The sequence below is a fragment of the Balearica regulorum genome, chromosome 1 (assembly GCF_011004875.1).
Source record: "Balearica regulorum gibbericeps isolate bBalReg1 chromosome 1, bBalReg1.pri, whole genome shotgun sequence".
Lineage (NCBI taxonomy): Eukaryota > Metazoa > Chordata > Aves > Gruiformes > Gruidae > Balearica > Balearica regulorum.
In genome coordinates this window covers 168,915-190,527 of record NC_046184.1, presented here as the reverse complement: position 1 = coordinate 190,527, position 21,613 = coordinate 168,915, and the positions used below count along the sequence as shown (strand labels likewise).

The 21,613-nt window shown below is 55.6% G+C and overlaps 3 protein-coding genes and 1 pseudogene across 3 annotated transcripts in view; 3 read left to right on the top strand and 1 right to left on the bottom strand.

The window, feature by feature from the left end:
- Positions 1-465: 465 nt before the first annotated feature.
- On the top strand, positions 466-2,857 carry LOC142600024 (acrosin-like; annotated as a pseudogene).
- A 201-nt stretch (positions 2,858-3,058) lies between these two features.
- The window catches only part of LOC142600280 (rab-like protein 2A), a 30,093-nt gene continuing 11,538 nt past the window's right edge, over positions 3,059-21,613 (bottom strand). Inside the window, exon 8 of the mRNA XM_075743209.1 lies at positions 3,059-3,229. Coding sequence (XP_075599324.1) covers positions 3,149-3,229 — 81 coding nt within the window. The 3' untranslated portion in view covers positions 3,059-3,148. The remainder of the gene's footprint in view (positions 3,230-21,613) is intronic.
- On the top strand, positions 8,155-16,068 carry ARSA (arylsulfatase A). Its single transcript, XM_075742826.1, has 9 exons — positions 8,155-8,641; positions 9,001-9,241; positions 9,729-9,947; positions 10,418-10,587; positions 11,064-11,188; positions 11,365-11,492; positions 11,914-12,016; positions 12,130-13,842; positions 14,905-16,068. Exons 1-8 carry the CDS (start codon positions 8,412-8,414, stop codon positions 12,429-12,431), a joined length of 1,518 nt encoding a protein of 505 aa, XP_075598941.1. The 5' UTR covers positions 8,155-8,411; the 3' UTR covers positions 12,432-13,842; positions 14,905-16,068.
- LOC142600345 (acrosin-like) lies at positions 18,175-20,563 on the top strand. The gene is made up of 5 exons (XM_075743886.1): positions 18,175-18,260; positions 18,574-18,774; positions 19,115-19,380; positions 19,664-19,809; positions 20,216-20,563. The coding sequence occupies exons 1-5, from the start codon at positions 18,190-18,192 to the stop codon at positions 20,561-20,563; spliced, it is 1,032 nt and encodes a 343-aa protein (XP_075600001.1). The 5' UTR covers positions 18,175-18,189.

The window sequence follows — 21,613 nt, the reverse complement described above, 5'->3', positions numbered from 1 at the left end:
CCACTAGTACCACCATCACTGCTTGCCTGTGACTGTAACCAGATTTGCTCTACAACACCCAAACATGTGCATACTGCCTGTAGTAGTTATGCTCTCTGGTGCAGGATTTTTGGGAAGCACCTGGTGGCAAATGGCTGCAGAGGGATGGGTGGCAATGAACTTCCCAAAGAAGCTGCAATGCCACACTTTGTTTTCTCCTGCTAGTGCACGGACCCAGGTGTTGCTGCCTGCCACGGGGCCTGCACACCCTCATCCCGCAAGCAGAGCATTCAGCGGGGGTCTGTCGGGGGTGTCCGATCACAGCTTCTGCCTCCCCTCCTGCTTGGAACCCTCCCCAGCACCCAGAACCAGCGGCTCTGTGACATCAGACCCGGGGCCAAGGGCACCGCGGCAACGTGAGCACTGTGGGCACTACATCAGCTACTGCACTGGTGGTGACGAGCCCTCGGTTCTTGTGGTTGCCACGTACTGCTGGCAACGATGACTTTGCTCCCCCTCCTCGTCCTGCTGGCCGCCTGCTGGCCGGCGCACGGCATGTGGGACAACTGTGGGTAAGTGGCCCGAGGCTCTGGGAGGGAGCTTTGGCAACCCTTATGGGATACGCTGGCAGGTGCCCGCTTGTTCCCGTGACCACGCCACACCTTCCCGAACCCCGTGTGGGAGCCTCAGTTCCTTGCCAGCACCCAGGCTGCTGGCACAACTCATCTACGGGGCTAAAGCAGAAACGAGCAGACAGACGCGTGCCCCATGGGGTTCCCTGCCCCTGTTGTCCATACAGTGCCTCGTGGGGAGGGAAGACGGCTGACCTTCAGCCTGAACAGCAGCAAGCCATCGAGCAGGACAGTAATGAGTTTCTGGTTACAGAGGGACCTGTGGGCTCCGGCCCGTGGCTTCTTACTACGGCATGTCACGCGTCGTGGGTGGCAGAGATACCCAGCCAGGGGCCTGGCCCTGGATCGTCAGCATCCAGAATCCCTGGAAAATAGGCACAGGGCACGTATGCGGAGGGTCCCTCATCAGCCCACAGTGGGTCCTCACAGCAGCCCACTGCTTCATCGAGGCCAGGTAAGGAGGACCAGGGAACGGGGATAGCCCCACAACACTACTAGCTGCCCTGTCTGCAGCACCATGTGTTACTCCTGTCCTGTTTCCTTGCAGTACGCCCAGTGCCTGGGCACTCCCGAGCCCAGCTGAGAGGCTGCTCAGGAGAAGGCTGGGCTCGTGCCACGGCTTCCTAGCAGCCTCCAGCTCAACATTCCTTGTGCCTAAGGCATGCTAGGGCACTCGCACACCCTCCGTAGTGCCGCTTTTCTCTCTCCCTTCTGTAGCAGATGGCAGGGAACTGCTGGGCTGCTGCAGCACGTGGCTCCGCTCCCTCTGACCCCTCTCTGCATCTGCCTTCCAGGTACGTCACGATGTGGCGTGTGGTGATCGGTGCCACACAGTTGACTCGGCTGGGTCCTGAGGTCCAAGTGCGCGGTATTAAGCGGCTACTGGTTCATGAATGCTATAGTAATATCACACAGAGGAACGACATTGCGTTGCTGGAATTGGACCAGCCCATCCAGTGCAGTGACTACATACAGCTTGCCTGTGTGCCTGATGCCTCGCTGAGAGTGTCAGAGCTGACAACTTGCTACGTCAGTGGTTGGGGCTCCACAAAAGCAAGATGTGAGTTCCCCAAAAGTACTCGCATCCTGAGTGCAAGCTTGGCATGCTGGGGAGGTGGGTTGGGCTTCCTGACAGCAGAGGCGCAATTTCGCCGCAGTCAGGCTGCGGGGATGTATGCCTATAGAGAGGTGGGCTTGACCCATTACCCAAAGCAAGACAGAAGGGAACCACCGGTACAGTGCCTTCAAGATGCAAAGCCAAGACCTAGCAAAGGGATTCACCCAGACAGGGGAGGAGAACCGGCAACGAGCTGCTGGGTGTTAATTCCTTTCTGTGCTCACAGCTGGAGTATCAACTGATATCCTGCAGGAGGCCAAGGTCCACCTCATTGATATCCACCTCTGTAACAGCAGCCGGTGGTACAGAGGGGCCATCCACACCCACAACTTGTGTGCTGGCTATCCGTGGGGTGGCATCGACACCTGCCAGGTAGGAGTGAGCTACAAGTCAACCTCCAGCACCACAGGCAGCCCTGTCACAACCACCCAAACATGCCCTGGCGTGTGCTTTGCCTGGCAAGTCACCCTCCCACCTCTGGGTCCCCACCGCTGTTGGGGCTCGCCTCCCCTTCCCCATCTGCAGGTCCTTGCCCAGTGCCCCCCTTGTCCCAGCGGCCGTCTTCTGCACATCCAGGATGACTGTGCAGAGATGAGGGAGAGCCCTACCTTACAAGCCATGACCCCCTCCCAGACAAGGTTCTGTAGGCTCCAGCACCTGAGGCGAGCCTTTCTGCACAGTGAATACAGCTCTGGCAGGTGCTGTGAGAGAGAAGGAGCCAGCCATAGTGCTGACAATGGCCACCCAACCCCACCTTCATCCTCTCTCCTCCCCTGCAGGGTGACAGCAGGTGGGCCTCTTGTGTGCAAAGATAACAATGCTGACTACTTCTGGCTTGTTGGAGTGACCAGCTGGGGGACAGGCTGTGCGAGAGCAAAACAGCCCGGAGTCTACACCTCCACTCAACACTTTTATGACTGGATCCTGGTCCAGATGGGACTGCACCCAGCAGTAACGGCTCCTCCAACACCACAGCCAGTCTTCACCTCAACCCCCTTGCAGAGGCCAAGGCCAACACCAACGCAATCAGGCTGGTTTCCGCCCTGCCCATTTCCACTCCAGAAGCTGGTGGCAATTCTTTACTCGGGTGCAGGAGCTCCTGCAGGTCCTAAGGGGAAAAAAGGCTTGAGCAGCAGGATCAGCAGGATCCAGTGCGGGCTGCAGTGGACCACGCCATTTCCTTCTGGGGCAATGCCTGCTGATGCCAGAGGCAGCCTCAGTGTCAAAGGCCTGCTCTGTCCTGCCCACGCCCCTCTGAGTGCACCCAAATGCTGAAGTTGCCTTAGGGCTTGAAATAAAGTTGCCAACTGTCACAGCTAACCCTGCTTCAGTTCAGTCTCCTGTGCCAGGCAAGGACTTCCATGCCCTGCACCTGCAAAATGCGGCCACAGTCAAGTAGAGCACAAAGGGGAAGAGTCACTCAAAAGGGCTGAAAGCGTGCCTGGTCAGAGCCGAGCTTGCTCAGAGCCCCCACGGGATGGAGAAGGCTGTCGCATTGAGGCTAGAAAGAGGATAGGAAAAAGCAAGGTGACCTGCAGGCATCTTTGGGGATATGCCTTAGGGCACACAAGCTGATGATTAGGGCCTGGCATAAGCCTTAGCTAACTGAGCAGAGCATGGGAAACACCTGAGCATGACAAGAGCAATTGCTGACCATAGCAAACAGAGAGACGAGCTCACAGGAGTCACAGTGCCATGAGGAAGAGCCAGATTTTGCAAGTGCTCAAGGGGGAATGATGTGAGAGGTGGCCACACTTCACAGCTAATTGAAGGAAGAGTTGGGGTCATTTTGGGGAGAGGAATCTGGCATGGACAGCAGTACCCCAGAAATCACATCAGTAATGCTATGGATGTCCAAGGTGACCTAGCTAACAGCACCTGAAACACCAAATCTGTTCACAGATGTGGAAACCTGGGAGCAAGGGGGAAAAATAACTGTGGGTAAGTCCCTTGTTTGGGAGGAGACAAGGGCGGAGAAAGGATGAGGGGAGATGTGTAAGCATGGAAACCGGAGAGAAGGGGGGGGCGGTCAAAGAGCCAGTCACCCATAAGCAAACTGCTGGTTGATTTGCTTGTTTGACTGAGCCCTGCACCTAATCACCACAGTACAGCCTTCTTTCTTTTTGAGAGCGACTCCAAATCCTTTTTGTGTGGCCCCACTCTGTACCCGCTGCGGGGTGGGTCCAGAGGCCTGGCTGCTAGCGATGGCAGAAGGGAACACAGGAGACTGCGACCCAGCAGTTGGAAACGCCGAGTGTCTAGGGCCAGCTACCGGTGGGAGCGCTGTGTGCGTGTGCAATTCACTAGTGAACCTGACGCTGGACCAGCTCCCGAGCAAGACGAGATACAGACCTGGAAAGTCCCAAGGTCTGTGCCAATTACTGGGTAAGTACCTTGACATCCATCCATGGATTTTAATTGAACTTAATTCCCCTGCTAAATATTTAAGGGATCCATGAACATGCTTGTTGCGGTTTAACCCCCACTGGTAACTAAGCACCACGCAGCCGCTTGCTCACTCCCCCGCCAGTGGGATGGTGAGGAGAATGGAAAAGAAAAAACCTTGTGGTGAGATAAAGACAGTTTAATAGCATAACAAAGGAAGAGAATAACAATAATAATAATAATTATACATATAAAACAAGTGATGCACAAATGCAATTGCTCATCACCTACGGAGGAAAAAAAAACAAAACCCAGGATGCCCAGTCTGTTTCCAAGCAGCGATCCCGCCTCCCGGCTAGCTTCCCCAGTTATATACAGAGCGTGATGTTATATGATACGGAATATCCCTTTGGCCAGTTTGGGTCAGCTGTCCTGGCTGTGTCTCCTCCCAACTTCTTGTGCACCCGCAGCCTACTCGCTGGTGGGGTGGTGTGAGAAACAGAAAAGGCCTTGACTCTGCGTAAGCCCTGCTCAACAATAACAAAAACATCTCTGTATTATCAACACTGTTTCCAGCACAAATCCAAAACATAGCCCCAGACCAGCTACTATGGAGAAAAGTAACTCTATGCCAGCCAAAGCCAGCACAATGCTGTGCTTGCAAATCTAGGGAGCGATGTTAAGCTGAAGGAGGGTAGATTTAGATTAGATATTAGGGGGGAAAAAAAAAATCTTCCCTGTGAGGGTGGTGAGGCCCTGGCACAGGTTGCCCAGAGAAGCTGTGGCTGCCCCTGGCTCCCTGGCAGTGTTCCAGGCCAGGTTGGATGGGGCTTTGGGCAACCTGGGCTACTGGAGGGTGTCCCTGCCCATGGCAGGGGGTTGGAACTGGATGATCTATCTCTAAGGTCCCTTCCAACCCAAACCATTCTATGGTTCTATGATTTTATGATTCCATGATGTGTGTGTATGTTTCACTACTGAACATCAGTCCTGATCAGCTGGAGAGGAAGACAAGGACTGGGTTGTGCTTTTTGTGTTAAGTAGGTGCTGGTAAAGGTGCTGCTCTGTGTTAATCTGGTTTGCCGTTCATGCCAGTGAAGTATGTGGGCATGTTCTTGAACGTGACCTGGCTCTTTGAAACACAAACTAAGTCTCTTGTACCTGCACATGGGAACAGCCGTCGCATCCATTGGACTGAGATGGGAGAAACCTCCTGGGAACGAGAGTCCTCCCAATTCGGTCCCAGCTCTTCTGCAAGGAGAAATTCTCTGGGAGGAACACGGGCTGGATACACCGTGCACAGGGCGCGCGCACGCGCACGCACACACAAGGAGCACGCACAGAGTACCTGCACAAAAATGCTGTGCGTGTGCACACTGCATTCGCGCACAGGGCGCACACCCAGAGTGTGTGCACACCCGTACTCCAAAACACACGTCTTGAACTCGGAGCACAATGCGCAGTGTTCGCATACACACAGAGCGTATGCATATGCATATGCATGCCTGGCCAGCGCGTGCACACACACACGTGCACACACAGAGCGTGCGCACACACGCAGAAAACATACACAGGCAGAGGCAGTCGTGCACACCCTACAGGATGCATGCATGCGGAATGCACCCACCTCCACACCGCGCACGCATGCACACAGTGTGCACCCACCCACCTGCCCACACGAATGCTCACAGCATAGACCCAGTTGATGCATGCACACGTAGAATGCACCTCGCACGGGTGCACATGCAAACTCACTTGTCCATGCATGCATGTCCATGCATGCATACACATATGTGGGTATACACACATGCACACACACAAAGCGTTTCACCCATACAAACATATAGCCCGTTAACACCCCACATGCTCACGAGCCGCTCACATGGACACAGCCTATCACACCCACCCCTGCCCGTTCCCAGCTGTGCCTGGCCTGCACATGTCTTTCAGCGTGTGCTCCCACACCACTGCAGCAGTCACTCGGGCCTCGCCTTCCACGCCTGGCCGTGTGGACACCGTTCATCCGCGTGCCCTACCTGCTGGCGCCTGTGTAGGTTGGGGCAGTCATGCCATGCCTCGTTCAGTTTCCTGCAGCCGAGTTACCTGCACACGGCGCACATCGTCCCACACCTCCCGCCCTGTTCCTTGTCTGGTCACTGAAACTCTGTCCCCACACCGTGGCCCCCCCCCAGAGCTCAGAGCCCCAGCTGTTGTCCTCTCAGTGTCCTGTCAGATCCCAGAGCCCTGGTTGCTGTGACCAGGCGCTGCCATGCCCTCTGAGCAAAGTGGGCTCCATGAATTATGCAGCAGTTTCGCCTCCTGCTGCAGCACCAGCCTCCTTGCTCTGCCTCTTGGCCCTGAATAATTGATGGCAGTGAGCACAGCAGCAGCAGCAGCCCTAGTACCCTTCTTGTGCCAAGGACCAGGGCATTAGGAAGCACGGGACTAGACACACAGGAAGGCCAGGAGGTGTTACGGGGACAGTCTGAACTATGGAGGACAGGGAGCAGAGTTCACTGACACATTAGAAAGTGGTTGTAAAATTGGGGTGGGTCGTAAGAAATGCTGACTAGTAATAACAGGAAAAATCCAGATCAGACTGATCACACAGGCTGGATGCAAACCACAGGTACATCTACATGAGAACATCCAGACTAGGACATTAGCAAGCCTTACCCCTGCTTTGTCTTTGGGCTGAAAGTCCTCACCTCTGCCTGCTCTGTGGTTCATCCTAGACCACCACCACTGTGCCTGTGCTTGTACACCATCTCTGGTCTTGCTTTACTCTCATTTTGGATAAAGTGAACAAATGGAGGTCTTCAGGACATTAGATCTCAGTTCCTTTCTGTGCCTGTCTTCCAAGCTTTCTCCGGTTTTCAAAAGCAGACACGGCAGTAGGGTACAGCCATCCCGGGGTGCAGAGCCTCCCCTTTTCCTCCTCATTCTCCTTATCACTCCCTTCCACCAGAGAATTGCTGTTGCTCTTTCCACTCTCTTTCCTCACTCTTGATTTTTTTTTTCTTTTTTTAATCTTTAAGGTTGGAAAAGACCTCCGGGATCAAGTCCAACCATCAACCCAACACCACCACGTCTACTAGACCACGTCCCGAAGTGCCATGTCTACATGCTTTTTGAACACCTCCAGGGACGGTGACTCCACCACCTCTCTGGGAAGCCTGTTCCAATGTCTGACCGCCCTTTCAGTGAAGAATTTTTTCCTAATATCCAACCCAAACCTCCCCTGGAGCAATTTGAGGCCGTTTCCTCTTGTCCTATTGCTTGGGAGAGACCAACACCCACCTCACCGCAACCTCCATTCATTACAAGTCATTGATCTGCAGGATATGGGCTCCTGTGTTCAGGCACAACCAGCAGTCCTTGAGCCTGAACGTGAAACTGTCATTGCTGTATGAAAACATACTTTGCTTGAAAAGTGCCCAGGCTCCCACAGGGCCCAGTCTGCCGCAAACAATGCCCCGCTCTCTGCCTGCATCCGGAGAAAAGCAGCTTCATTTGCTCTTCCAGAAGGCGCGAAGTCGGGAGCAGGGGCCTGGGCCAGCCGGGCTGGTGGCTGGCACCAGCCACAGGAGGGAAGCAGGGGACGTCCACCCCAGGCCACCCAGTATGTCCCCTCGCTGCCACATGCCAAGGTGCCCGTCTCCTCCCAGGACAGCCTCGCAGTTTCCCGGCGTCAGCCCCAGTGCAGCCGGGCGCAGGCTGGGGTGCTGGTGGCCACGAGGCCATTTGCCCCAGAGACCAGGGGTGGACACACGGGCTGAGTCCGCAGCCCCCAAACCTGGGCAACGCTGAGGGCGGTTCTGTGCAAAACCCCTGTTGTTAATAAACCACCCTCGACCGCAGCACCCGGGGGCAGGCCCGGGTCCCAGGAGGCCGCCTGCACCGGGCACGGCGGTCCGGGAGGCGGCTGCGAGGGACCGACACCGCCGCGAGGTACGACCCGGCGCGGCCCCTGTCCGGTGCTGTCCCGCGGCGGACCACAATTCCCGGCACGCCCCGCGGCTGTGCTGGGTCACGTGGCTCCCCGCGCCGGTCAGGTGGTCACCTGCGGCGGCTGGGCGCGGCGCTGTTCGGCTGCGCCGGTCGGGGAGTCGCCTGCCCTGCCCGGCTGGTGCCGTGACGGGGCTGCGGGTTCTGCGGAGCCGCCGCCGCGCCGGGCTCGGAGCGCACCGGACCGGACCGGACCGGACCGGACCGGACCGCACCGCAGGAGGGCAGCGCTGTACCCCGTGCTGAGCGCGCGTATCGGCGGGCCGTGGGCCTCCCCGGGCGGCAGCGCTATGGGGCCGCGGGGCCGAGGTCTGCCGTGGGCCCTGGTGCTGCTGGCCTTGCGCGGAGCGGCCGGCGCCCCCCCTAGCTTCGTACTGTTGCTGGCGGACGACTTGGGCTTCGGGGACCTGGGGAGCTACGGGCACCCTTCTTCTGCCACGCCCAACCTGGACTGGATGGCTTCCAGAGGGCTGCGGTTCACCAACTTCTACAGCAGCTCCCCAGTGTGCAGCCCGTCCCGGTACGTTCCCCACCGCTCCCGCTCCGCTGGCTGGCGACTGCTGCAGGGCCCCAGGGTGGGGATGGAGGAAGCGTCGAGGCAGGGCTTGGGCACCCAGCTGGAGAGCTGCAGTGCTGGGAGGAACGGGTGCCTGATAAACCTGCCATGTCTCAGGAGGCGCCAAGGTCCAGCTGCTCTGTGAGGGGATCGATTGCGTGTCCCAGCAGACAGAGGAGGTGGCAGCGGCAGCCATGAGACTGGGGAGCCAGGCTGCCAGGTCCTGAGGAATGGGGCACCGTCTGCGGAGTTTGAGCACCATGACCTGCGCTGTGTCCAGTGTGATGCTTGTCTCCTCTCTCTCTTTCAACTCTCACCTGTAGGGCAGCCCTGCTGACCGGCCGGTTCCAGATGCGCTCTGGGGTTTATCCCGGTGTGTTCAACCCAGACTCGCGGGGGGGCCTGCCGCTGTCCGAGGTCACCATTGCAGAGGTGCTGAAGGCTGAGGGCTATGCCACAGCCATGGTTGGCAAGTGGCACCTTGGCCTGGGGATTAATGGCTCCTTCCTGCCCATCCACCAGGGCTTTGACCACTTCTTGGGGGTGCCCTACTCCCATGACCAGGTGAGAGGCCTGTCAAGCCCTGCAGGGTGCCCCGGGGCTGGCTGGGGAGAATGCCTGAAAGATGATGCTTGCTTGAGAGCACAGAGGCCGGATTAGTGCTTGCATGGGCAGATGAGTATGGGTGTCTGCTGGCTGGGGAAATGGGTGCTGGTGGGGAAAGCCCATCTCTGAGGTGCTCATATGATAGGGCAGTTTTGCAGAATGTGGGTGGCAGTTGTGTATGGGGACATACGTCCTTTGTCAAGGTAGCGAGGGTCAACTTCTGGGCTACAAAGAAACATCTGAATTGCTGCCCGGAGAAAACGATGCTGGGGCAGCATGGTCCTTGGACAGTTCTAGGGTAGGCACAGACCCCTGGGCTTCTGGGAGTGGTTGCCCAAAGGGTGCCTGTAGGACGTGGTGGTGGGCTGCTGTGAGACTCTTTGCTCCCTGCCCCTCACTGTCCTGCAACACGGGTGAAAGACAAAGTGTTATTTGTTCTTTCCAGGGCCCCTGCCAGAATCTCACCTGCTTCCCACCCGACATCAAGTGTTTTGGGACTTGCGACCAAGGCTTAGTGCCAGTACCGCTGCTCTGGAACCAGAGCATCGTGCAGCAGCCAATCTCTTTCCCTGATCTGGTGCCACTCTACAACAAATTCGCCCGGGACTTCATTGCTGACTGTGCCCGACGAGGCCTCCCCTTCCTGCTCTACTATGCCTCCCATGTAGGAGACAGGGAGGGCTGCTCTGGGCCCAAGGGTGGGGAAGGGAGCCTTTGTCCTGTGGGGACAGCAGGGAAGCATCTCAGCTCCTGCAGCCCCAGGACTGTGCTGAGCAGTCAATACCTGCTCCTAGATGACCTGGGGTTGCTGTTCGCACACCCAGCTCTTGTGGTAGCACCATTCCGATAATGTTCTTGGGCTGCTTCTCTCTGGAGCTTTGCCCGCTTCTCTGGGTCAGGAGTCCACCTGGGAAAACTTCCCACTCTGAGTCTCCTCATCCTCTCCTGGGGCTCAGCTCCTTTGTGCCATTTTTGAGAGACGCTTCTGAAGCTTGGGGACAAGCCTCCTCTCGTCTCATGGGTATTGTCACATAGCTCCGTGTCCTAGTTGGGGTGCTTACTGTTCCTGGGTGAATTGGGAACCAGATGTGGCTCTGGGAGTTTGCGTAGCAGTCTTCTCTGCCCTTTCTCCAGCATACCCACTACCCCCAATTTGCAAGCCAGGAGTATGCAGGGCAGTCACGGCGTGGGCCGTTTGGTGATGCACTCTTGGAGTTTGATGGCTCGGTGGGACAGCTGCTGCAGGCATTGCAGGAAAATGGTCTTGCAAACACGACCTTGGTGTTTTTCACCTCTGACAATGGGTGAGTGGGCTCAACAGGAGGCACTTTGTCACTGATAAGATTCTGCTGCCATGATACGGGGGAACTGGAATGAGGCATTGGTTGGCTGGGGCAAAAGGGATGTGGCGTGGCATTGCCAGGTGAGAGTCCAGTGACCTGAAGTGAGGCAAGAGGTAGACGCTGCTCTGGAGTGGACCCAATGCATGATCTGCTCCTTGTTCCTGTGACTGAGCTGCGCCCCTCCTCATGGCCAGGACCGTGCAGCCTGAATATACCCTGATTCTCTTTGTGTGTGAGTGGCATTGGTCTCTGGTGCCCTACTTAGGTGTCTTGCACACCTTGGCTTCTTCACCTGCCCCATGTCTTCTGCCTCACAAGGCTGAGAAGGATGGCAGCGTCACTCGCTGGCACCATGCCTCTCTTGTCGTGGCCCCATTGGCAGCATCAGGTAGCGTGAACCAGTGAAACTGATGGCAGGTGGTTCTTCTCTCTCACAGCCCTTCCACCATGCGTATGGCACGTGGAGGCAGCTCTGGCCTTCTGAAGTGTGGGAAGGGCACAACATACGAAGGTGGCATGCGGGAACCAGCGGTGGCTTATTGGCCAGGCCGTATCACTCCAGGTGAGACTTGGCACTGCTTGTGCCTTTGACGTGGTGATGCCAACCAAGGCAGTGGTGTCATGGCAGCTCGGCTGCCCCAGGACAAGCAGAGGGTGGGGGAGAAGTGAGGATGGCAGGGATGGGAGTGGGATCAAGTGCTTGAACCTTTCCTTGTGCCTTGCTGTGGTGGGTGACAGGAGTGACGCATGAGCTGGCAAGCACCCTGGACATCCTGCCAACCCTGACTGCCCTGGCTGGAGCAGCTCTTCCCAAAGTTGCCCTGGATGGCTATGACCTGAGTCCAGTGCTGTTTGGGTCAGGGAAGGTGAGTCCTGCGGGCTGGTTCGGCTGGCATTGTGCGTGAAGGCTGGGTGTAGGGCTGGAGCTGTGTGCCTGATGAGTAGAACCAGCTGGAGGTCAGGGGGGATCCATGAGTGGGGGCCTTTTGTCTGGCCTGGGTCATGCCATGGAGTTTCTGGGCTTCTCCAGGCTGCTCTGCTCTAACACCTGCAACATGTTGCCAAGCTAAATCCCCATGGCTGCAGTGGATGGACAGAGCCCCAGTGGCTTTGAGTAGGGAGCAAACAGGATGCTGCTGCTCGTCAGCCTCCCCCCTCTCTGGCCATGTTCTGACTGTAGTATTGGGGCTCCTGTGTGACTCCCTGGAGTCTCTGCCTGGTCCTGGTCCAGGCTCTTCTTCAGCCTCGTGGCTGCACAGGTGAGCTTAGCTCTGCTGCTTCCCACAGAGTCGCCGTCAGATGATGTTCTTCTACCCGCCGTCCCCTGATCCACTGCACGGCCCCTTCGCTGTCAGGTTTGGGAAGTACAAGGCCCATTACTTGACACAAGGTTAGTACTGCCTCCTCTCTTCTGCGTGGGCAGCTTTGTGAAGTCCACTATGGTTTTGCTGTTCAAAGCTCAAAGAGAAGACACTGAGCTACACCTGGGGCTTTCTTTTGCAGGTTCCTTTCACAGTGATACGACCCCAGACCAGGCCTGCCATGGGCTGACCCCACTAACCTCTCACTTGCCCCCACTGCTCTTTGACCTGGAGTCAGACCCAGCTGAGAACTATGATCTGCTGCAAAGCGGCACAGGGCCAGAGGTTCTGCAAGTCCTGAAGGAGATCAATCTGCAGAAAGTGCTTTTTGAACAGCGCATGGAGTTTGGGGAAAGCCAGATCAGGAAGGGCAGGGATCCTGCCCTGCAGCCCTGCTGCATACCGAACTGCACTCCTAAGCCTTCCTGCTGCCACTGCTCCTAGGCTTTTGCTGCTCCACCCCCCTTCAGTTGCTCCACACTATCCCAAACCCACCAGACACCACCCCCTGCCCCCAACTAGCCAAGCTCAGCCTTAGAGCTACCCTGCAGCTTTGGCTCAGTGACACCTCTGACTAATGGAGTGATAGGGTAGTAAACTGTGGGCTGGGGAGATTACCAACCCCACTAACAGTGCAGATCAGTGGACCGTGTGCTCTGTGTTGGACGTTCAAGTTGAGGACTCAACAGAAACCCTGACTTGCTCAAGGAGGCACCACGATACAGCATTATCTCCAGAGCCAGAGCAGCTCCTTTCAAATCACGATCAAGATGAAGCAAAGGGCATGCCCCAGTGTCCAGAGATCCCAACTCAGCTGGAAGCATGCCGTGCACCCCTGGGTGGGAACAGAGCTGGGAGCTGCAGCACCATCATTCACCAGGGGCCAATGGCACAGCAAGAGGAGGATGGGATGGATGGTCTTGGCAGCTTCAGAGGCACTACCTTGTGCAGCTAATGCAGAGGGGACATGCTTAGGTGGGAAGCAGCCCAGGGTATGCATGCTCAAGCATCTCCAAGTCCTTCATGCCTCCAGGAGGTAGGGATGTGGCCAGTGGTTGGCAGGCCTGGCCTTCTTGTAAGTTCTGTGGATCCTGGGGCTGGTCAATCAGGTGGGCTGCACCTAAATGCCATCCGCATGACTGAAAGGGTCTCTCTCTTCCTCATGAGCTAGTCCAGCTTCAGGGTTTTTTTTGTTGGTTGGTTGGGTTTTTTTTTTTAGAAGGGTAGGGGTTGGGAGGGACTGCTGGAGATCATCTAGTCCAACTTCCCCTGCTAAAGTGGGATCACCTAGAGCAGGTTGCACAGGATCATGTTCAGGCAGGTTTGGAATCTCTCCAGAGAAGGAGACTCCACAACCTCTCTGGGCAGCCTGTCCCAGTGCTCGGTCACCTTCAGAGTGAATAAGTTTTTCCTCATGTTGAGATGGAACTGCCTGTGTTCCAGTTTGTGCCCATTGCCCCTTGTCCTGTCACTGGGCACCACTGAGAAGAGTCTGGCCCCGTCCTCTTGACACCCACCCTTTAGATATTGCTAAGTGTTAATGAGATTCCCCTCTCAGTCTTTTCCAGACTAAGTAGCCCCAGGTCTCTCAGCCTTTCCTCATACGAGAGATGCTCCAGTCCCCTAATCATCTTCTAAATTCCAGTATCCTAATCATCTTCTAAATTACAGTCCTCTAATCGTACTCTAAATTCACTACTGAATTGCACACACACGTTTTGGAGTACTGGCATGCAGGCACTCTGGGTGTGCGTTGCACCTTCTGTTTGTACCCCATGTATGTCTCCATGCACCCTGTGTGCACATGTGCCCTGCACGTGAATGCAGTGTGCGCGCACAAAGCATTATTGTGCATGTACTCTTACGACCCTGCTGCTGCTGCTGTGCTCACTGCCATCAATTATTCAGGGCCAAGAGGCAGAGCAAGGAGGCTGGTGCTGCAGCAGGAGGCGAAACTGCTGCATAATTCATGGAGCCCACTTTGCTCAGAGGGCATGGCAGCGCCTGGTCACAGCAACCAGGGCTCTGGGATCTGACAGGACACTGAGAGGACAACAGCTGGGGCTCTGAGCTCTGGGGGGGGGCCACGGTGTGGGGACAGAGTTTCAGTGACCAGACAAGGAACAGGGCGGGAGGTGTGGGACGATGTGCGCCGTGTGCAGGTAACTCGGCTGCAGGAAACTGAACGAGGCATGGCATGACTGCCCCAACCTACACAGGCGCCAGCAGGTAGGGCACGCGGATGAACGGTGTCCACACGGCCAGGCGTGGAAGGCGAGGCCCGAGTGACTGCTGCAGTGGTGTGGGAGCACACGCTGAAAGACATGTGCAGGCCAGGCACAGCTGGGAACGGGCAGGGGTGGGTGTGATAGGCTGTGTCCATGTGAGCGGCTCGTGAGCATGTGGGGTGTTAACGGGCTATATGTTTGTATGGGTGAAACGCTTTGTGTGTGTGCATGTGTGTATACCCACATATGTGTATGCATGCATGGACATGCATGCATGGACAAGTGAGTTTGCATGTGCACCCGTGCGAGGTGCATTCTACGTGTGCATGCATCAACTGGGTCTATGCTGTGAGCGTTCGTGTGGGCAGGTGGGTGGGTGCACACTGTGTGCATGCGTGCGCGGTGTGGAGGTGGGTGCATTCCGCATGCATGCATCCTGTAGGGTGTGCACGACTGCCTCTGCCTGTGTATGTTTTCTGCGTGTGTGCGCACGCTCTGTGTGTGCACGTGTGCGTGTGCACGCGCTGGCCAGGCATGCATATGCATATGCATACGCTCTGTGTGTATGCGAACACTGCGCATTGTGCTCCGAGTTCAAGACGTGTGTTTTGGAGTACGGGTGTGCACACACTCTGGGTGTGCGCCCTGTGCGCGAATGCAGTGTGCACACGCACAGCATTTTTGTGCAGGTACTCTGTGCGTGCTCCTTGTGTGTGCGTGCGCGTGCGCGCGCCCTGTGCACGGTGTATCCAGCCCGTGTTCCTCCCAGAGAATTTCTCCTTGCAGAAGAGCTGGGACCGAATTGGGAGGACTCTCGTTCCCAGGAGGTTTCTCCCATCTCAGTCCAATGGATGCGACGGCTGTTCCCATGTGCAGGTACAAGAGACTTAGTTTGTGTTTCAAAGAGCCAGGTCATGTTCAAGAACATGCCCACATACTTCACTGGCATGAACGGCAAACCAGATTAACACAGAGCAGCACCTTTACCAGCACCTACTTAACACAAAAAGCACAACCCAGTCCTTGTCTTCCTCTCCAGCTGATCAGGACTGATGTTCAGTAGTGAAACATACACACACATCATGGAATCATAAAATCATAGAACCGTAGAATGGTTTGGGTTGGAAGGGACCTTAGAGATCATCCAGTTCCAACCCCCTGCCATGGGCAGGGACACCCTCCAGTAGCCCAGGTTGCCCAAAGCCCCATCCAACCTGGCCTGGAACACTGCCAGGGAGCCAGGGGCAGCCACAGCTTCTCTGGGCAACCTGTGCCAGGGCCTCACCACCCTCACAGGGAAGATTTTTTTTTTTCCCCCCTAATATCTAATCTAAATCTACCCTCCTTCAGCTTAACGTCGCTCCCTAGATTTGCAAGCACAGCATTGTGCTGGCTTTGGCTGGCATAGAGTTACTTTTCTCCATAGTAGCTGGTCTGGGGCTATGTTTTGGATTTGTGCTGGAAACAGTGTTGATAATACAGAGATGTTTTTGTTATTGTTGAGCAGGGCTTACGCAGAGTCAAGGCCTTTTCTGTTTCTCACACCACCCCACCAGCGAGTAGGCTGCGGGTGCACAAGAAGTTGGGAGGAGACACAGCCAGGACAGCTGACCCAAACTGGCCAAAGGGATATTCCGTATCATATAACATCACGCTCTGTATATAACTGGGGAAGCTAGCTGGGAGGCGGGATCGCTGCTTGGAAACAGACTGGGCATCCTGGGTTTTGTTTTTTTTTCCTCCGTAGGTGATGAGCAATTGCATTTGTGCATCACTTGTTTTATATGTATAATTATTATTATTATTGTTATTCTCTTCCTTTGTTATGCTATTAAACTGTCTTTATCTCACCACAAGGTTTTTTCTTTTCCATTCTCCTCACCATCCCACTGGCGGGGGAGTGAGCAAGCGGCTGCGTGGTGCTTAGTTACCAGTGGGGGTTAAACCGCAACAAGCATGTTCATGGATCCCTTAAATATTTAGCAGGGGAATTAAGTTCAATTAAAATCCATGGATGGATGTCAAGGTACTTACCCAGTAATTGGCACAGACCTTGGGACTTTCCAGATCTGTATCTCCTCTTGCTCGGGAGCTGGTCCAGCGTCAGGTTCACTAGTGAATTGCACACGCACACAGCGCTCCCACCGGTAGCTGGCCCTAGACACTCGGCGTTTCCAACTGCTGGGTCGCAGTCTCCTGTGTTCCCTTCTGCCATCGCTAGCAGCCAGGCCTCTGGACCCACCCCGCAGCGGGTACAGAGTGGGGCCACACAAAAAGGATTTGGAGTCGCTCTCAAAAAGAAAGAAGGCTGTACTGTGGTGATTAGGTGCAGGGCTCAGTCAAACAAGCAAATCAACCAGCAGTTTGCTTATGGGTGACTGGCTCTTTGACCGCCCCCCCCTTCTCTCCGGTTTCCATGCTTACACATCTCCCCTCATCCTTTCTCCGCCCTTGTCTCCTCCCAAACAAGGGACTTACCCACAGTTATTTTTCCCCCTTGCTCCCAGGTTTCCACATCTGTGAACAGATTTGGTGTTTCAGGTGCTGTTAGCTAGGTCACCTTGGACATCCATAGCATTACTGATGTGATTTCTGGGGTACTGCTGTCCATGCCAGATTCCTCTCCCCAAAATGACCCCAACTCTTCCTTCAATTAGCTGTGAAGTGTGGCCACCTCTCACATCATTCCCCCTTGACCACTTGCAAAATCTGGTGCTGCAATAGCAGAGTGTCCACAGAAGACAAGTTGCCTTCTCCAAGGCTGCCTTTTGCCTGATCTAAGTAGATATGGAGCATCGCCTTCAGGTCAGTTTTCAAAAAACAAAGCAGCCTGGAGTGTAGTTTGGGGCCCAGTTTTGGTCCCAGTGAAGCCATGCTACCCCTCAGGGGCCTTGAGAGCAGCATTCCACTTTCAGACAGAGCCTGCCCTGTCATCGTAGGGACCAGGCTGCACACTCAGCTGTATGCCTTACATCTATCCACACAAGCCAGGATGGCAGCGGGAAGCTCTCGCACCTTTCACGAGCTTTGAGGCTGCCATTCTTCAAGCCACTGCTCTCTACCCTCCAGGGACCTAGCTCTGCTCAGCAAATGCAACACACGTGCAGCTGACCCCTGCTTTTCTCCCATGACTGCCCTGCACTCCAGCATGTGAGCAAGGCTTCTGCATGTAGCTGTGGAAGGCAGACTGATGAGATGAGGCTGATACAGAATTTACCAAAGCCGTGCAAAATGACATGTGGGGCAGAGAGCAGGAGCATCCTTCTCTGTCTAGAGCTTAAAATTGCATGTCCGTGGCCACACATACCAGGTGCCACAACTGCCCTTGTCAGCATTGGCCCAGAACAGCAATATAACTCATAGACAGCAAGGACGTGAAGCCTGCCAGAGGGTGTTGCTGTGGTTGAAACAGCCAGTGTGGACTGTGCTGCATTTGTGTACAGTGTGCTTTGTGCAGGAAGGATGACACTGCTTGGATGTGCTTGGCTTGTTCGGTTTGCACATCACTGCTTGCCTGTAACTGTGACTGTAACCAGATTTGCTCTACAACACCCAAACATGTGCATACTGCCTGTAGTAGTTATGCTCTCTGGTGCAGGATTTTTGGGAAGCACCTGGTGGCAAATGGCTGCAGAGGGATGGGTGGCAATGAACTTCCCAAAGAAGCTGCAATGCCACACTTTGTTTTCTCCTGCTAGTGCACGGACCCAGGTGTTGCTGCCTGCCACGGGGCCTGCACACCCTCATCCCGCAAGCAGAGCATTCAGCGGGGGTCTGTCGGGGGTGTCCGATCCCAGCTTCTGCCTCCCCTCCTGCTTGGAACCCTCCCCAGCACCCAGAACCAGCGGCTCTGTGACATCAGACCCGGGGCCAAGGGCACCGCGGCAACGTGAGCACTGTGGGCACTACATCAGCTACTGCACTGGTGGTGACGAGCCCTCGGTTCTTGTGGTTGCCACGTACTGCTGGCAACGATGACTTTGCTCCCCCTCCTCGTCCTGCTGGCCGCCTGCTGGCCGGCGCACGGCATGTGGGACAACTGTGGGTAAGTGGCCCGAGGCTCTGGGAGGGAGCTTTGGCAACCCTTATAGGATACGCTGGCAGGTGCCCGCTTGTTCCCGTGACCACGCCACACCTTCCCGAACCCCGTGTGGGAGCCTCAGTTCCTTGCCAGCACCCAGGCTGCTGGCACAACTCATCTACGGGGCTAAAGCAGAAACGAGCAGACAGACGCGTGCCCCATGGGGTTCCCTGCCCCTGTTGTCCATACAGTGCCTCGTGGGGAGGGAAGACGGCTGACCTTCAGCCTGAACAGCAGCAAGCCATCGAGCAGGACAGTAATGAGTTTCTGGTTACAGAGGGACCTGTGGGCTCCGGCCCGTGGCTTCTTACTACGGCATGTCACGCGTCGTGGGTGGCAGAGATGCCCAGCCAGGGGCCTGGCCCTGGATCGTCAGCATCCAGAATCCCTGGAAAATAGGCACAGGGCACGTATGCGGAGGGTCCCTCATCAGCCCACAGTGGGTCCTCACAGCAGCCCACTGCTTCATCGAGGCCAGGTAAGGAGGACCAGGGAACGGGGATAGCCCCACAACACTACTAGCTGCCCTGTCTGCAGCACCATGTGTTACTCCTGTCCTGTTTCCTTGCAGTACGCCCAGTGCCTGGGCACTCCCGAGCCCAGCTGAGAGGCTGCTCAGGAGAAGGCTGGGCTCGTGCCACGGCTTCCTAGCAGCCTCCAGCTCAACATTCCTTGTGCCTAAGGCATGCTAGGGCACTCGCACACCCTCCGTAGTGCCGCTTTTCTCTCTCCCTTCTGTAGCAGATGGCAGGGAACTGCTGGGCTGCTGCAGCACGTGGCTCCGCTCCCTCTGACCCCTCTCTGCATCTGCCTTCCAGGTACGTCACGATGTGGCGTGTGGTGATCGGTGCCACACAGTTGACTCGGCTGGGTCCTGAGGTCCAAGTGCGCGGTATTAAGCGGCTACTGGTTCATGAATGCTATAGTAATATCACACAGAGGAACGACATTGCGTTGCTGGAATTGGACCAGCCCATCCAGTGCAGTGACTACATACAGCTTGCCTGTGTGCCTGATGCCTCGCTGAGAGTGTCAGAGCTGACAACTTGCTACGTCAGTGGTTGGGGCTCCACAAAAGCAAGATGTGAGTTCCCCAAAAGTACTCGCATCCTGAGTGCAAGCTTGGCATGCTGGGGAGGTGGGTTGGGCTTCCTGACAGCAGAGGCGCAATTTCGCCGCAGTCAGGCTGCGGGGATGTATGCCTATAGAGAGGTGGGCTTGACCCATTACCCAAAGCAAGACAGAAGGGAACCACCGGTACAATGCCTTCAAGATGCAAAGCCAAGACCTAGCAAAGGGATTCACCCAGACAGGGGAGGAGAACCGGCAACGAGCTGCTGGGTGTTAATTCCTTTCTGTGCTCACAGCTGGAGTATCAACTGATATCCTGCAGGAGGCCAAGGTCCACCTCATTGATATCCACCTCTGTAACAGCAGCCGGTGGTACAGAGGGGCCATCCACACCCACAACTTGTGTGCTGGCTATCCGTGGGGTGGCATCGACACCTGCCAGGTAGGAGTGAGCTACAAGTCAACCTCCAGCACCACAGGCAGCCCTGTCACAACCACCCAAACATGCCCTGGCGTGTGCTTTGCCTGGCAAGTCACCCTCCCACCTCTGGGTCCCCACCGCTGTTGGGGCTCGCCTCCCCTTCCCCATCTGCAGGTCCTTGCCCAGTGCCCCCCTTGTCCCAGCGGCCATCTTCTGCACATCCAGGATGACTGTGCAGAGATGAGGGAGAGCCCTACCTTACAAGCCATGACCCCCTCCAGACAAGGTTCTTTAGGCTCCAGCACCTGAGGCGAGCCTTTCTGCACAGTGAATACAGCTCTGGCAGGTGCTGTGAGAGAGAAGGAGCCAGCCATAGTGCTGACAATGGCCACCCAACACCACCTTAATCCTCTCTCCTCCCCTGCAGGGTGACAGCAGTGGGCCTCTTGTGTGCAAAGATGACAATGCTGACTACTTCTGGCTTGTTGGAGTGACCAGCTGGGGGACAGGCTGTGCGAGAGCAAAACAGCCCAGAGTCTACACCTCCACTCAACACTTTTATGACTGGATCCTGGTACAGATGGGACTGCACCCAGCAGTAACGGCTCCTCCAACACCACAGCCAGTCTTCACCTCAACCCCCTTTCAGAGGCCAAGGCCAACACCAACGCAATCAGGCTGGTTTCCACCCTGCCCATTTCCACTCCAGAAGCTGGTGGCATTCTTTACTCGGGTGCAGGAGCTCCTGCAGGTCCTAAGGAGGAAAAAGGCTTGAGCAGCAGGATCAACAGGACCCAGCGCGGGCTGCAGCGTACCACGCCATTTCCTTCTGGGGCAATGCCTGCTGATCCAAAGGCAGCCTCAGTGTCAAAGGCCTGCTCTGTCCTGCCCATGCCCCTCTGAGTGCACACAAATGCTGAAGTTGCCTTAGTTCTTGAAATAAAGTTGCCAATTTTCACAGCTAACCCTGCTTCAGTTCAGTCTCCTGTGCCAGGCAAGGACTTCCATGCCCTGCACCTGCAAAATGCGGCCACAGTCAAGTAGAGCACAAAGGGGAAGAGTCACTCAAAAGGGCTGAAACCGTGCCTGGTCAGAGAGGAGGATGAAGGTGCAGTGGAATAAGGGAATACAAGTCATAGGGGGCTAGAGTTTTTGGGGACAGCAGTTGGAAACACGAAATGTCTTAGGCCGCATACTGGTGGGATCCCTGCATGTATGTGTACAATGCACCAGTGAGTGTGAAAGTGGACTATCTCATGACCCAGGAGACACAGATCTAGAAAGACACAAGGTTTGTACCAATGACTGGGTAGAGAGCTTGACATCCAGTCACAGATATTACATGGACTTAACTTCCATACTCTTATTTGAGGAAGCTATGAACATGCTGTGCTTATGAATGAGTGAAGGTGCGTTTACGTTTCACTAAAACACCCAGTCCTGATCATCTTGAAAGGACTGCATGCATGTTTATATAAGTGGTGGTTACGTATACATGGGTGCTTTTAAAGGCATTGCTCTATGTCAATTTGTTTTGCCGTTCACACTATTTGTGTAAGTCTGTGTGTGTGTTTGTCTCTCTGGCTCTTCGGAATGAAGTGTAAGTTGTTTGAACACACACATGGGAACAGCAGCAGCCACATCCATCAGGCTGGGATAGGACAAGCCTCCTGGGTGTGAGAGTCCACCTGATTCAGCTCTAGTGGACCTGAAAGGAGAAATCCTCCATGTTCAGAAGTCTACTGGATTGGGCTGTTCCGTAAGAGAATGGGGAAGGAAACTGAAAGAAACTCTGCATCAGAGATCAGAGGGATGGGCAGATAGG